This window comes from Suncus etruscus, chromosome 12, assembly GCF_024139225.1.
Source record: "Suncus etruscus isolate mSunEtr1 chromosome 12, mSunEtr1.pri.cur, whole genome shotgun sequence".
Classification (NCBI taxonomy): domain Eukaryota; kingdom Metazoa; phylum Chordata; class Mammalia; order Eulipotyphla; family Soricidae; genus Suncus; species Suncus etruscus.
In genome coordinates this window covers 3,331,743-3,348,216 of record NC_064859.1, presented here as the reverse complement: position 1 = coordinate 3,348,216, position 16,474 = coordinate 3,331,743, and the positions used below count along the sequence as shown (strand labels likewise).

General features: G+C 43.4%; 1 protein-coding gene across 1 annotated transcript in view; it reads right to left on the bottom strand.

Moving 5' to 3' along the window:
* EIF2AK4 (eukaryotic translation initiation factor 2 alpha kinase 4) overlaps positions 1-16,474 on the bottom strand; it is a 108,632-nt gene that overhangs the window by 36,623 nt on the left and 55,535 nt on the right. Inside the window, exons 17-21 of the mRNA XM_049785150.1 lie at positions 14,929-14,983; positions 13,845-13,924; positions 9,428-9,529; positions 7,791-7,844; positions 1,194-1,430 (exon numbers count right to left, since the gene is read on the bottom strand). Coding sequence (XP_049641107.1) covers positions 1,194-1,430; positions 7,791-7,844; positions 9,428-9,529; positions 13,845-13,924; positions 14,929-14,983 — 528 coding nt within the window. The remainder of the gene's footprint in view (positions 1-1,193; positions 1,431-7,790; positions 7,845-9,427; positions 9,530-13,844; positions 13,925-14,928; positions 14,984-16,474) is intronic.

The window sequence follows — 16,474 nt, the reverse complement described above, 5'->3', positions numbered from 1 at the left end:
TTTTTAAGGAAAATAAAAATGTTTTTTAAATCTATGTCACTCTGAATAAAATACAAATGCTCTTTAAAAAAGACAAATAATGTACAATGTCTACAAAAAAATTCTGGAAATATAGCACAGTGGTAGGGCGTTTGCCTTGCAAGGGGCCGACCCAGTACCAACGGTGGTTCGAATGCCGGCATCCCATATGGTCCCTTGAGCCTGGAGTAACCCCTGGGTTACCCCTGAACACCTCTGCTGGGTGTGGCCCAAAAACAAAACAAACAAACAAATAAAACCTTAAAATGTATCTTTATTTCTTTGGATCAATCACCACTCTAAAACTAGTCATCTAGATTATCTTCTAAGAATAGCATCTAGACAGGGCCAGAGAGGGGACAGTGGCAGGTTGCTGGCCAGGCACACGGCAACCCTACCCCAACCCCCCAAAAAAGTTAAGGGCTTACAGTGGCAGGCCTGGAGGAACAGTGCAGAGTGAGGGTATAAGGCACACTGATAGGCAAGCACACAGTCATTTGTTCAATCTCTAGTGGCCCAACATGCGGTCTGTCATTTCACCAATACTGCCACTGATTTCCAGCCACACTGTAGCCAGCAATGTGCAAGTACCACAAAAAAGAGAGCAACCCCCAGGAAGCCCCATAACTAAAAAGATGCACAAATGCCGAGGCCGGCCAGGAAGTGTGACTCTGGCACATACTCATGTGAGTACCACAACCATAGATCTCCATCAGGTGCTCCTGAGCAAACCCCTCCACTAAAGGAGCACAAACCCCAGTGGGCACTATGGCTGAGAGCACAAGCACCACAGCTTGATGTGCAGGCCCCAGAAAGCACTGCAGCTAAAAATGGGTGGGGAGGGGGCTAGAGTGATGGCACAGCAGGTAGAGCATTTTCCTTGCATGCAGCCAACCTGGGTTCGATCCCCAGTATCTCACTTGGTCCTCCCAGCCTGCAAGAAGTAATTTCTGAGCTTAGAGCCAGAAGTAACCCCTGGGCATTGCAGGGATTGGCCCAAAATTAGAAACAAAAAAGAAAAAAAGTGTGGGAGCACCAGCCAGGCAGGTAGTGAGTCCCAATCGTGGCAGTTACAAAAGGAGGGGGCAAGATAGAATTCACATTAAATAAAGGACTAAATCCTTCCCCTGGACCAGGCCAAGTTTTCCTCTCCTTTCACAATGGCCCGAGCTTACCTTCAGTATGTCACTATCATAGGTGTAGTCAATGGCAGGAGATACACGCTGGGCGAAGATTTGGCCCATCATGGTGCGATAGGCCTTGCCATCCACGTTGGCCAGGGTATGGTGCAGCACCTCATGCAGCTCTGACTCCTCCATCTGCGGCGGGGGCAGCAGCTCGCTCTTTAACAGCTCTGTGGCTGTGGGCCGCTTGGCTGGGTCATGGTTCAACAGCCAGGAGATGACGGATTTCTGTAATGAAACCCAGAACATACTGGTGATGGGGTCCCAGGAGTGGGGAATATACTTGAGCAGTCAGGGGAGGCTGATGAGCAGCTGAGGGCAAAGAAAAGATACTAAGGTCTCCTGGGTTCCAGTGCCTTCACTGTTCATCGGCCCTTTGGGGCCAGCCAGGTTGGTGCTGAGCAGGGAATAGGGAACCTCATTTCTTAATCCCTTCCATCAAACACAAATGGGACTGTCTTTTTGGGTCTTTCCCAGCATCTTTCCTTCCTTCCCATCAGCCCTCATTTTCCCAAACCTTGAAGATGCAAAGTTTGAATGCAAAGTTCAATGGGGAAGCAAAGAAGGCATATACTGTGGTGGATATGGAAAGCAATCCTGGCAAATCTCCAAGGCCACCCAAATGCCTGCACCTTATAAATTAGGATCTAAAATCAACATGTAATGGTCTAACTATGGAAATCAAGTAGTCACTTGCCTGTGAAATTAAGAAATGAATACATGAACAATTCAACCAGCTCAAAAAAGAACTCTTTAAGAAGATGAGAGAATCCATACAATTGAAACTGAAGGAACTAAAAAGCACGTTATCAAGCCATAATAGAATTACACAGGTGGAGCATCTGACAGACAAATTTGAAGACAAATTACAAGCCAGCTGAGATAAAAAAAAAAAAGTCAAAACTATGGAGAGACAAAACCCTGGGAGAAAATGTAAGGTACTTAATGAACAAAAATCGGAGAAATAATCTCTGAATTATAGGAATTCCAGAAGGGGAAGAAAATAGGAATGGAAGAACAAGTAAAGAGGGAGATTCGAGCAGAGAACTTCTCCACCCTTGAGAAAGAGGTTTCGCTATATATCCAAGAGGCAAGAAGAGTGCCAAACAATAGACCATGACAGAACAACACCAAGACATTTGCTAATCCAAATGGCAAAAAAGAGAGAGATGGACTCTTTAAAGCAGTAAGGGAAGATAAAAACCTCAAGTATAAAGGAAACAACATAAGAATCAAAAGAGACCTTCCATTTGAAACAATCCAGGCAAAAAAAGAGTGAAATGACATATTCAAACTACTGAATGAAAAACTTTCAACCTAGAGTCCACTCTCTAGCAAAACTCTCATTTACATGGGAGGGAGGATTAAAAACATTCTCAGACAAAAAAGAGCTCGCAATATTTGTGCTAACCAAACTGACCCTAAATGAGCAATTACACAAAACAAACCCCCAATTGTAACAACTCTACACAATATAATGGCACAACAGTCCTTCCTGTCAATAGTTTCCTTAATGTCAATGGATTAAATTCTCCCATCAAGAATAAATTCTGCTGTTTAGTTTGAGCAGGTATCCTATCAACTGACCTCTCTAGATATTTATAATAATGTTCTATTGCTTTTATCCACAGAAATGGGTAAAGAATGCATTTGAAAGTGTTTAGAGGGGGCCGGAGAAATAGCATGGAGGTAAGGCGTTTGCCTTGCATGCAGATGGATGGTGGTTTGAATCCTGGCATCCCATATGGTTCCTCCGAGCCTGCCAGGAGCAATTTCTGAGCATAGAGCCAGGAGTAACCCGAGTGCTGCCAGGTGTGACCCAAAAATAAAAAAAAATGTTTAGATTCCTACTACAGTGCTCACCATAGTTTTAATGTCTTAATTTTATTATGTCTATAATAACTCCTTGATCTTTGTGTCCACAGTGGTGCTTGGAGATATAGGTTGGTCACCCCACTTCCACATTGCAATTCTATACTATATTAGACTCAGAAGACAGGGCTCATTATAATAATATCATGACAAAAATTCTAATCTATTCATTTTCTTTTCTTTCTTTTTTGGGGAGCCACACCCACTGACTCTCAGGGGTTACTCCTGGCTATGCGCTCAGATATCACTCCCGGCTTGGGGGACCATATGGGACGTTGGAGGATGGAACTGTGGTCTGTACTAGGCTACTACGGGCAAGGCAGACGCCGTACTGCTTGCACCACTGCTCCAGCCCTAATCTATTTATTTTCTACTTGCCATGCCTGCTAATATAATCAAATGTTTATGTCCACAGATAGCAATGGAATATGTAACTGCATGCCATGAACTCCTGTTACAGAGCTCATTCACTGAATATGTTATTGTAATTTGTTTTCAATTCTAGGTAGTTTACCAATATACCATGTCAGAGACGGCCAGAGACCAAACCCTGTTATGGAATTCTGCAGGACAAGCTACTCTGTGTGACCTGAATGAGTAACCTAAGGCACTATTAACTAGCCCAAGAGCTCAAAGAAATGCTGCAACATCCTATCAGCCACACATTCCAGGAAGCTTGAGACATCTTTGAAACTTTACTCTCTTAGGGTGAAAATGGTTCCTGTGTAAAGAGAGCATACAAAGTTTATTCACAGGGTGCTCCCTGTGGAGACTGCCTGTAATGCTGGCTGTTCCATTTTGCTTCCTCTCCACCCGTTTAATCGTGCTTAAACGAGCCAGTACCCTTCAATAAAGCGAGACCTTGATAAGACACTTTACGTGGTCTCCATCTCTCTTTCCCCCATTCTCTTTACAGGCTGGAACCCCTCCTATACACCCACGGAATAACGGAGTCCTGCAGGACAGGACAATACCATAATACTCATGATTTTAGATTGCTTTTCGGAAACGAAACTGGATGCTCAAGACCCGCTAGACAATACTTCATGGTATAGACTCCTCTTACAGTGATCATTACCATATCACTCAATTTTCTAGACTTAAAAATTATGATTGTCAGCAAGGGGACTTCTGAGAATTATGTTATGTATTGTCCTTCCACTGTAACTTTACCTTGTCCTCCTTCTTTGCATCCTTGTTCTCATAATTAAAAATAAAAATTAAAAAAAAATTATGATTGTTTTTAAGAATGCACTATATACAATCTAACCCATGAAGCCTTTCTTCAGTAAAGTTTACCCTCATCAACCATGACTGGCCTAGAAAATGGAAAACACTTAAATCTAACTTGCCAACTTTATAATTTTTAAGGGTTCTGTCCCATTTACCTGGGTAAGCTTTTCAACTGTGACCCCTGGATTGATCCTCAGTGTCTGTCTAAGAGTGTGCATGAGTCGTATGTTGGCCATCTCAATGTCTATCTAATGTTCGTCTGCAATACACACAATGTCTACGTTGTATATTTTCCCTGTCTCTGTTATATATAACCTCTCCTTCCCCCTTTGCTTACCACCTTACAAATTATTTTCTAGCCCTTTACTCTCTCAACCCTCACCTATTATTCCCCCCATTTAACCTTTTTTTACCCTCAGTTCTTAATTCCTCATGAAGTAGAACATTCCCCTCACCCTCGTCAGCTGCCAACTAGCTTCCAAAGTCAAAAGACAGATTCTCAGCCTGAGAAGAAGCTGACACTGCTGCCGCTGCTGCTGCTTTGCTCTCAGTGGCTCCTTTCCCCCCGTCTCTCTTGGCTGTGGACTGTTGCTCGCTACCATTCGGTTTCTGAGAAGCCCCTGGCTTAAGGACATATCCTGATATGTGAATGCTGGGAGCCATTTTTTAGACTCCACAAGACCAAATCACAGGCTGAAGCTGTGTGCCAGATTTTACCCACACACAGACTATTTAAAAAGACTTAAAGGGGACAAACATGTATATCTCCTTTGAATATTTCTTTAGATGTGTTTCCTTAGTAGGATAACCCTTATTGAATATCTTCTTATACAGCAGCAATTTCCCCCATTTTTTTGGATTTGTTTAATAGGGAATTCTAGTAAATAAGTTTCTCTAGTGTTTAGAGCTCATGATAGAACCAGGTTATTGGAATTATTGGGCTTGTTACCTCTGCCCCCATATGCACCAGTAATTCTTTGTGGCATTGCTCCTTTTTGCATAAGAACATCAGATTGGGGGAATCTTATGTGTGCAAACGAGTTCTTATCTAATAGAGGTAGGAATACATAAATTTTACAATGCAGTGGGGCCTTACAGCCTAAACACTTGTCATAGTGACTTGACTTAGGCTTCAGAAGATTGGACATTGACCATTCACCCCTAAACCTTGGATCCCATCTATGGAAACAACCATGTTTTCTACACCAGAACCAGACAAACTTCTACCAGGGAAGGCCCTACTGCTCCCCTGGTATAGACTTACTCCAGAGAGGGTTCATATGACACCTGATGATTTGGTAACAGCAACAAGCTGCTTTCAGGACAGGGTTCTCTGCATTGCCACCTAATGGTGAGATGAAAACACGGCACCCTGACTTTGACATAGGATCTGCATAGAAACCAGTATCTCGAACTACAGAAACCTGACAGCAAAAACCGTGATTGTAAAGAGCTTTTACTGGAACCATAGAGAAAGACTTTGGGGTTGGACAACCTAGTATGCCTGGAGCCTAGAGTTGGTCTTATGACAGAATACTTCATGTTTTATGTAATGTGTGGCAACTTCATGTGTGGCAACTTCCAGGAAGCAAACTCAGGACCTCATGCAAAACTCTACTCTTCTTCTTCTTCTACTACTACTACTAACAACAACAACAACAACTACTACTACTACTACTACTACTACAAAACAACAACAACAACTACTACTACTACTACTACTACTACTACTACTACTACCACCACCACCACCACCACCACCACCACCACTACTGCAACACACACACAGCCTCTCAGAGGAATATTTTAGATTAGAAAAATCTAAGTTTCCAGGTAAGCTTTAGAAAATGAGGCATTTTCTAATTACATACCTTTAATCTACTCTCTCTTGTCCCATACTCCCCCTCTTTTTTTTGCTTTTGGACCACATATGCTGGTGAGCTGACTCAGTGATTACTCCTGATAGTGCTCAAAGGACTATGTGCATTGCATGTGATGGATATATGCAAGGAAAGTGCCTTAATTCCTGTATATCTTACTTGTCCCTAGAACAAAACACCCCCTTGTTTGTGGTATGGAGGAAAAGTGGCTGAGAATGAAACATCAAAATGTCTCCTTTTGGGCCTGGAGAGATAGCACAGCAGCGTTTGCCTTGCAAGCAGCCGATCCAGGACCAAAGGTGGTTGGTTCGGATCCCGGTGTCCCATAGGATCCCCCGTGCCTGCCAGGAGCTATTTCTGAGCAGACAGCCAGGAGTAACCCCTGAGCACCGCCGGGTGTGGCCCAACACCCCCCCCCCAAAAAAAAATGTCTCCTTTTCCTCTTTACAATCAGAGCTCACTTTAACCAAAAGGGTGTGTGTGGTGTGGTGGAATCATAGCTCTAAATTCTTTTTTTTTTTTTTTAAGTTAAAAGCTTTGTTTTTGTTTTTGGGTCATACCCGGTGGCGCTCAGGGGTTACTCCTGGCAGGCTCAGGGAATCATGAGATGCCGGGATTTGAACCACTGTCTGTCCTGGGTCAGCTACGTGCAAGGCAAATGCCCTACTGCTGTACTATCTCTCCTGCTCCCTAACGTCAACAGCTTTATCTAAGAGCGAGAAGTGGGACCTTCTATCTGACCAGGGCCATTTAGACACATAAAACATTTGTGAGGGTCCGGAGCGATAGCACAGCGGTAGGCATTTGCCTTGCATGCGGCCAACACAGGACTGACCCCCAGATTCGAATCCCAGCATCCCATATGGTCCCCCAAGCCTGCCAGGAGTGACTTCTGAGGGCAGAGCCAAGAGTAACTCCTGAGCGCCTCCAGGTGTGAAAAACAAAACAAAACAAAACACTTTTGTGAGCTATTTGATATAGGCAAATAAGCCAAAGACAACACCAAGAAGCACACATGTCTGCCCTGTCATGTACCAGGGCCAGATCACATATTTCACAGGCTTTATAAAATCCAGACACTGCCCACCCCTGAGCTAAGACAATGAGCTGTGACAGAAGTCTTTCTGTCTCCTTTCCTCTCTCACCTCTCCTTTTCTCTCCCTGCCCCCAGAACCCAAATAGCACTTCAAAAACACAGTGAACCACATAAGAGAATCATGCGGAGTTGATTTTCTAGGCAGATCCTTGGTATTTGGAGGTGGGTTTTGAGTCACATCTGGCAGTGCTGAAGGCTTACTCCTCTTTGCACACAGGGGATCAGTCCTGGTGATGGATGGGAGAATGTATGAGGTACCAGAAATCAAACTGGGGTATGATGCATTAAGGCAAGTGCCTTACCTCCTGTACTGATTAGCTCTTCAATCTTGCGTTTGGTACGTTTCAAGCCTAGTCACATTTTAAGTGTTTTATCTTTTGACATTTTCCCCATTTTATTTCCAGGAAATAAAAGGATAAGTGGCAGAACATTAGTAATTGAAAAAGAAGAAAATAGTAATTAAATTCCAGGAGCAAACACACAATAATTAAAGCAACAGAAAATTACCTGTTTGGTATGCTCTCCATCATCAAAGTCTTCCGGAAACTTGGGTGAAGTTGGCTGAAGAATATTATATTCAAATCAGTGGGTACTTGGCAGACGGCCATAGGGAAGCATTTATTCACAAGAGGCAAGAAAATAAATTACAGAAACAAAAATGTACTAACCAGGGAAGACTGAAGTAATAGCTTCTTGTTTTAATTTTGGGTTAGGAAGGTAGTGGTGGGGTTTAGGCAAAAGGCAGCAATGCCCAGGAGCTATTCATGGCTTGGTGCTCAAGAGTGAAGCTGGTAGTACTCAGGCAAACAGGGCTGCCCTGTGATTAAACCGAGGTCAATCACATCGAAAGCACCTTCACCTCAGTACTATCTCTTGGGCTCTGAATCAGTAACTCTGAGAAAGTCAATGCCTATTCTTCCAAGTACATACCAATCTTGTTTATTTTGTTTCACTTATTCAATGTTTTCTTTGTGCTGCTGGGGATTAAACCCAGGGCCTCACAATGAGGTATGCATTTAGTTAGCCAGGTCTCAGGCTCAAACGTGAATTTTAGAGTAAGGTTTAACAAGAACATAATCAAGTGCACTCAGAAGTCAAAGCACAGCGATCACTTTATTTACTTCTACACTTCCTGGGCAGAGCAACCTGTTGTTGATCAACTGTTAGGCGGGGGATATGGCTTAAAGTGGCAGAGATCATGTCGAGCTTGTGTGAGGGCCTGAGTTCAATACCTGGCACCAACCTGGTCTCCTAGAATCACTGAGTGGCTCAGAAGCACTGAATCAAAATGACTTCTGAGGTGGCCACTATTAGAAAATAATTAGGGCCAGAGAGACAGCATGGAGGTAGGGCATTCGCCTTTCATGCAGAAGGACGGTGGTTCGAATCCCAGCATCCCATATGGTCCCCTGTGCCTGCCAGGGGAAATTTCTGAGCATAGAGCCAGGAGGAACTCCTGAGTGCTGCCGGGTGTGATCCAAAAACCAAAAAAAAAAAAAAATTATTTCTTTGGGGACAGAGTGAGAGAACAGTGGGGTAGAGTGTTTGCCTTGCACATGGCTGGTCCAGGTTTGATCCCTGGCATCCCATATGGTCCCCCAAACCTGCCAGAAGTGATTTCTGTGTGCAGAGTCAGGAATAATTCCTAAACACTGCTGGGTGTGGCCCAAAAACCAGTAACAAAAAAAAAATCTTTCTTTAGATTATAAGTAAATGTGTCAGAACAAATTTCTCTCTCTGTTTTTGGGCCACACCTGGTAGAACAAACTGCTCTAAGTTTTGTGCTTGGGGCTTACCCCTAACAGTGCTTGGGGGACCATAGATGGCCAGATCTGGAACCTGGGCCTCTGCATGCAAAGACTGTGATCAGCCCATTGAACGCTCTCTCTAATCCATGGAATAATCTTCAAGCATAATTATAGTCTACTAGAAATTTCTCCAAGAAGTTTTCTGAAGATAAAGCTGGGGAAAATTCATCACTGGAGGTGTGAAGGAAGAGGTGGATTTTTCATTTACTAGAGTAATAAAAAACAGTAGTAGGATCACCTCCTGTCAGTAATAAAAACTTCCAATAATCTGCAGTGAATTCTGACATTTATATATAAGATCCAGTTTACTGAGGCACAAAACTGTCTGATACATACATCTCTGAGTTGGTTGAGAACAAAGATTCTTTCTGAGGCTGTGACCATGGGGTGATAAGACATCTCAAAGAAGATGATTCCCAGGCTGAAGAGATCCACTTTCTGCAGAAGAGAAAGAACTATATTTAGAGGACCATGGTGAAATCATGATTTATAGAGAAAATTTCAGGACGCACAAAGCCAGCTGGGATAAATTCTTCATACATAAAAAACAAGTCACACTAGAGAGAACTGGATTGCGGGGTATGTGTCAAAGCCAGCATCACTCAGGAGTTAATCTTGGCTCTGAGCTCAGAAGTTGCCCCTGGCAGGCTTGGGGGCCATATGGGATGCTGGGAATTGAACTGGAGTCCATCCTGTGTTGGCTGCGTGCAAGGCAAATGCCTTACCTCTGTGCAATCACTTCAGCACCGAAAATTGATATCTTTTTAAAAAATTTATGTATTAATATATAAAGTTTTTTTTTTAGGTGCTGACAGAATATTTGCATTACTTCTCTGAAAATTGTGATGGGTTGAATTAAAGGTGACTACTGCCAAATGCTGAGCATCAAAGAGGAAAGCCAAATTGCTGCTGAAAAAAATTTTTGTTCCTATTGCCAACTGTGCTCAGGGAACCATGTGCTAAAGATCTGAGTCCAGGTCTTCCATGAGCCAGCCAGCCAGCCTCCCTCCCTCCCTCCCTCCCTCCGTTCCTTCCTTCTTCCCTCCCCTCCCTCCCTCCTTCCTCCCTTCTTCCCTCCCTCCTTCTTCCCTCCCTCCCTCTTTTTCTCTCCTTCCTTCCTCCCTTCTTCCCTCTCTCCCTCCTTCTTCCCTCCCTCTTTTTCTCTCCTTCCTTCCTTCCTTCCTTCCTTCCTTCCTTCCTTCCTTCCTTCCTTCCTTCCTTCCTTCCTTCTCTCTTTCCTTCCCCTTCTTTCTTTCTTTCTTTCTTTCTTTCTTTCTTTCTTTCTTTCTTTCTTTCTTTCTTTCTTTCTTTCTTTCTTTCTTTCTTTCTTTCTTTCTTTCTTTCTTTCTTTCTTTCTTTCTTTCTTTCTTTCTTTCTTTCTTTCTCTCTCCCCCTCCCTCCCTCCCTCCTTCTCTCTCTCTCTCTCTTTCTTGTGTTTTTGGGCCACACCCAGCAGTGCTCTGAGGTTACTCCTGGCTCTATGCTCAGAAATCGCGCCTGGCAGGTTTGGGGGACCATATGGGGTGCTGGGGATCGAACCAAGATAGGTCTTAGGTTGACTGTGTGTAAGGCAAATGTCCTACCACCGAGTTATCACTCCAGCCCCTGATCCTGCTCTTTGTGCAATCTCCCTATTCCCTTGATTTGCCTCTCTCAGGGCAATTTTGAGTTCAGGGTCAAAGCTAGTGGGGCTCGGCTCACTTTTGGTGGGGCTGGAGGGGACCTCTGTGGTCTGGGTATCCAACCTGGGTTGACCATGTGTCAGGTAAGTGCTTTAACCCCTGTATTATCTCTTAGGCCAAGAATATGTAAAGGTGGTGCTGCTCAGTCAAAGAGGAGCAGAGCCCTTTGGAAGATTTTCTTACATGTTTCCACACTGGAGTCAGAAAGATCACATGGCACCCTGTGCCCCAGTGGTAGGAAGACACAGCAGCAACAGCCTAGGTGTGTGGGTGCAAACTGCCAAGCTAAGACATTCAATAGAGCCTTACGTTTTAGCTCCAAGTTCTTGCCCCATGTGAGCACCTCCAGCCTCAGAGGTGAAATCCCATTGGCATGCTGCTGTTTACTAACACATGTACACCTAACACCTCCAACCCTGGCCCTCTGGAATTCAAGCCTTGAGTCTCTAACATCTGCTACATATCCAATTCAGATTCTCACTGGATACTTAAAAACTTAAAATTGGAGGGGTACAAGTGATAGGTTGGTCCTAGCACAGATTAGATAGGGATCTGAACCGAACGGTAGGGCTTCTGCCTTGCACGCAGCTGATTCAGGACGAAAGGTGGTTCAAATCCCAGCATTCCATATGGACCCCCAAGCCAGGAGCAATTTCTGAGCACACAGCCAGGAGTAACCCCTGAGTGTCACCGGGTATGGCCCCAAAACCAAATAGTAAAACAAAACTTAAAATTAGACTGTACAGGGCCAGAGTGAAAATACAATGGGTAGTGCATTTGCCTTATATGCAGCTGACCCAGGTTTGACCCCTGGCATCCCATATGGTCCTTGGAGCCTGCCAGGAGTAATTTCTGAGCTCAGAGCCAGGAATAACCCCTGAGCACCACCGGGTGTGGGCCCCACCCCCAACAAAACCAACAATAAGGGCCGGAGAGATAGCACAACGGTGTTTGCCTTGCAAGCAGCCCACCCAGGACCTAAGGTGATTGGTTCGAATCCCAGCGTTCCATAGGGTCCCCTGTGACTGCCAGGAGCTATTTCTGAGCAGATAGCCAGGAGTAACCCCTGAGCACTGCTGGGTGTGGCTCAAAAACAAACAAACAAAAAAACCAACAATAAAACAAAATTAAAAACTTAATGTGCTTTATGTGCTAAACTAAAACTGTGATTTTCTTGTCATCTTTTCCTCTTTCTCTTGTGTTTTTCCTCCAGTTTCTCCCCAACTACCATTTTGCTCCTGATGGAGACTGAAACTTATTCCTGTTTCCTTGCCATCCTTTTCCTTAACAAGACCTGGTTATCTCTCTCCAAAATTGCAATGTGGACTGGGGTGGTCAACCTGTATCTCCTATATCTTTTTGCAGACACAAAGATCAAGGAGCTATTATAAACATAGTAAAATTAAGACATTAAAACTAGTTATAGTGGGGCCAGCACAGTGTTGCAAGCACTGTTTACAATAGCCAGACTCTGGAAACAGCCTAGATGTCCCTCAATAAATGAATGGCTAAAGAAACTGTGGTACATATATACAATGGAATGTTATGCAGCCGTCAGAAGAGATGAAGTCATAAAATTTTCCTATTTATGGATATATATGGAATCTATTATGCTGAGTGAAATAAGTCAGAGGGAGAGAGATAGACACAGAATGGTCTCACTCATCTATGGATTTTGAGAAAAATAAAAGACATTTGTGCAATGATTCTCAGAGACAAAAGAGGACTGGAAGGTCCAGCTCACGACATGAAGCTCACCAGAGAGTGATGGATGCAGTTAGAGAAATAATTACACTGAGAACCATCATAATAAAATGTGACTGAATGAGAGAAGTAGAAAGCCTGTCTAGAGCACAGGCCGGGGTGGGGTGGGGAGGAGGGATGTTGGAGACTGTTCGGCATAATTAAAAGCCCTTTTTACTAAAATCAAAATGGAGTCTCTGAAAGTCTGAGCAAAAGTGCCTACGTGACAATTAGCAGGAGCTGCCAGCCTGAGTAGCTAGCAGATGTGGCCTTTGCCCTTGGACCTAAAGAAAAGGGGAGTTACTGCATACCTCAGAACTAGGGGAGTTCTAACTAACCACAGGCACCAAGATGTTCCCATAAAGATAGAGGCTGGTGGGCCTAGGCAGAGATTAGATCTTATACTTTGTTGCTCTAACAACTTGGGCCTCATGGTTGATGAATGCCAGCTTCGTGATGTACAGCTTTGTTAATTTTGAAAAAACAAGATGTGCCTGTGGAAAGTTACAATTATTACAAGAATGCCTTGCCCCTTTCTCTTTGTTTGGCCTAACTATAGAAGGCCTACCCCCTCCCATATTAAACGGACTCTTGATCGGAACTTTTCGTCTTGAGTCTCTTTATTTTCCCAGCCCCTCTTTTCTTTCAGGCCGGAATCCTCTTCGTGACTCGTGAATAACTGTTGTGGTCTCCAGCCTCTCCCGCGGGTCAGGAGCGGGGTTCCTGGGGGGCCGCAGAGGGACACTTGGGATCAAAAAAAAAATAACCCTCCCAAATAATTTTCAGAGGGAGCTACTCCCAGCAATACTCAACAAATAGAGACTGATTGTTCAATGGTTGGGTCTTTGGACACCACCAAAGTTACACTCTGTTGATGCTGAGGGAAGGGAGATGAAATAATGGGGTTTGAACTCAGCATCTCATTCATGCAAACCATGTGCCTTGGTTCTTTGAGCTATCTTTCTAACCCTGTTTGGCATGTTTTCCTATCACATGTTTCATCCACCATTTCATAAGCTTCCTGAAGAATGGAATAGGCACCTCTCTTAGTACTTGATTTCCTTGTTCCTGCATTCCTAGAGCCTGGCTTCAATATAGGTTAGGTCAAGTCTATGGATGAACAGAGGACCTAGAAGTCTCCTGTAGGAACATTGTGGGCATCAAGGAGCCTGTCCTTGAGTCCTACTCAGGGTACTTTTCAATCTAAGAAGGATGAAATAGTGAATGCTTCTTTTTTCAGCTCATCTAAACCTGAATTTTATGTTTTGGATGCTTTCTATGAGCTCACTCCTGAGACCTTTCATTTTTCCACCATGTGACCCCTTTACCTGGTTATATGCAGATCTTGTGCTTCCTTGGACCTCTGGGCTCACGTACAAAGCAGTGCCAACCATGCCAGTCAAACGCCCTGTGGAAGAAGACATCATGAAAGCTTTCCAGTAGTAGGAGATTGAAAGACAAGGCCAAATTCAAGTCAAGCATAAACAGTTTCTGAAGTGAGATAAAGTCCATTTCCAGGGGGCAGCAAATGCACTTTCCTGAGTAATACTCGCAGGCCTTACATGGCACCTAGCACCTCTTAGGAACTGAAGGGTTCCACAGGGGGCCCAACTGAAATCTAGTTTCTCAGAATTCTGAACAGCAGAGCAAAAGGAGAAAAAAATCACTTTCATAACTTTCATAATTTTGTTCATGAAAAATTGCTTTAGAATTAAATATTTTCTGGAGCTGAGCAACAGTACAGTATGTAGTGGTAGATAGTACAGCTTGCCTTGTACATAGTCAACTTAAGGTCAATCCCTAAGAGCCCCTATGATCCCAGAGCCCTGCCAGAAGTGATCACTGATCACTGAGCACTGCTGGGTATGGCCCCAAACCAAATGATTAAATCTTTTCAAATTAAAAGCAAACAAACCAACAAGTTGTCAAATTCAGAAATTTTACACTGTATAAAATACCTAATTTCCTAAGAGTTGGACTTGTGTGTGTGCACGCGCGCATTTTCCCGAGTACTGCTCAAAAGACCTGAGATCTTCTGCGGCTATTTAGGACCACTCAAAGGAGTCTACAGTTAAACCTGTTAATAGTGGGGGGAGTGGGGGAGGGAGTGTCATGTGGAACTGGGAATCAAACCAAACTTGGGTATGGCCAAGGCATGAGTCCTAACCATATACTCTCAAGAACCTGGCCCTAAGGGAAGTATGAATTCTTCTTCTGAAGTAAACAAGAAATAATGGTAACATGGGGTGGGAGGAATTTTGGAGGAATGAATATGTTTATGGCACAATAGGTATTCTGGAAACTGTATAGGCGTATGGAAAGTTTTCTGAGTATATTAAGAAGAGAACAATAAAAGGATATTTTTGGCCTGCTTGTGAGTACTTTATTCAACATGCAGTCTTCAAAATGTACCTGAAGGGTCAGATTTAACCAGGTGCTCTGTGCTGTCATCTTGTTTGCCATCAGCCTGAAAATGCAAGGCAGAGCCAAATGGTAAGTTACAATGTTGTAACAATGTTGGTTAGAAATGGGCACATAATACCCAAAGGCTGAAAAATTCTATGCAGAAATGAGTAATGACAGACTGTTTTGAATTTCAAATATTTTAAACTTTAACACTGAGTGAACTCGAAATGCAAGGCTTGCTGGATATGATGACATCCAAAAGGAAACAAAAAGGGCATTAATAGTGGAACTGTTTGTGGTAGAAATTCCCCAGTCTTGTAGAGACCAATTTCTTTTCATACTCCCAAATGCCAAAACAATCAATTTACTAGAAACAACAAGTTAAAAAAAAACACAGATTTTCATTTTTGTTTTGTTTTGTTCTCATTTACCTCACCTTTATTCATAATAGCATTCATAGTTATAAAAACTTTGGTTCATATGGCCAATATTCAAAGAAGAGGAGGATAATCTCTGGTAGAACTACTCATACTCCACTAATACTTAATCAAATTGGAGTTGTTTACCAAAAATTTCTAAGATCTGGAGAAAAAAAAATCCATAATGCACCATATATAATAAAGGGTAGGAAAATACCAGGATACAATCTGGGATAAAGTTCTTCCCCGTATCACAATATCTTAGAAGATTTTTTTAATAGTTGTTGCAGTTGACTTGGGGTATCCTGATAGCAAACCACCAAAGAAACACCGTCATGTCAGATTTGCTTGTTGGCCTTGTCACTGTGGAAACCTGATCTGAAACTATTTCTATTCTCCCTGCCTAGAAGCAGGTCACTGCGTCCACCATCCTCTCTGTTTCTACCAGCCTCCAAGCCTTGCCTTTCTTTACTGCTTCTGCGACCCACCACATCATATAGAGACCAGCCTCTGGGTGACTGAACTTCTGATGTCATTCTGGGGATTTCAGTAGCCTGAATGTTTGGAGCTGCTGGGCCGTGTACTTTTTACTTGACCCAGCAGACAGCTGAGGGGAACAGAGACTAATACAGGACACATGTGGAAGTTGCCTGAGACTACACCCACGTGGCAGAGCTGGTTCTAATAGGTCAGGGGGTCTCTAGAACTGGGCTCTTAATCCAAGTTCACTGAGCGGCCACAGCCTTCCAGATTCCAAGTTCAATTCTCTTGTTTTTGTGGATCAATATCTCACACCTGAGCCTTTGTTCAGATCTGCTATTGTAGTTTGGATCCCATCATCTTGCCCCCCCCCCCTTTTTGTGTGTGTGGGGAGAGAGATTTGCATGCAAGGCAAAACACTTTAATCTCTTGTACCCCCTCTCTTTACTATCCCTCTGGCTGATGGATCATATTCTTAGCATATGCCTTTTATTTCCTCTCTCCCTGCTCCTCCTCACCTAATTTAGATCCTGTGATGGTTCTTGCAGTAATCCAAATCCCATTTTCTTTCTCTGACTTGTCCTTAGCATAAATTGCATTTACTAAAGATTTTGGCACCTGGTACAGGATGGTAAGATTCTTTCTCTGGCACT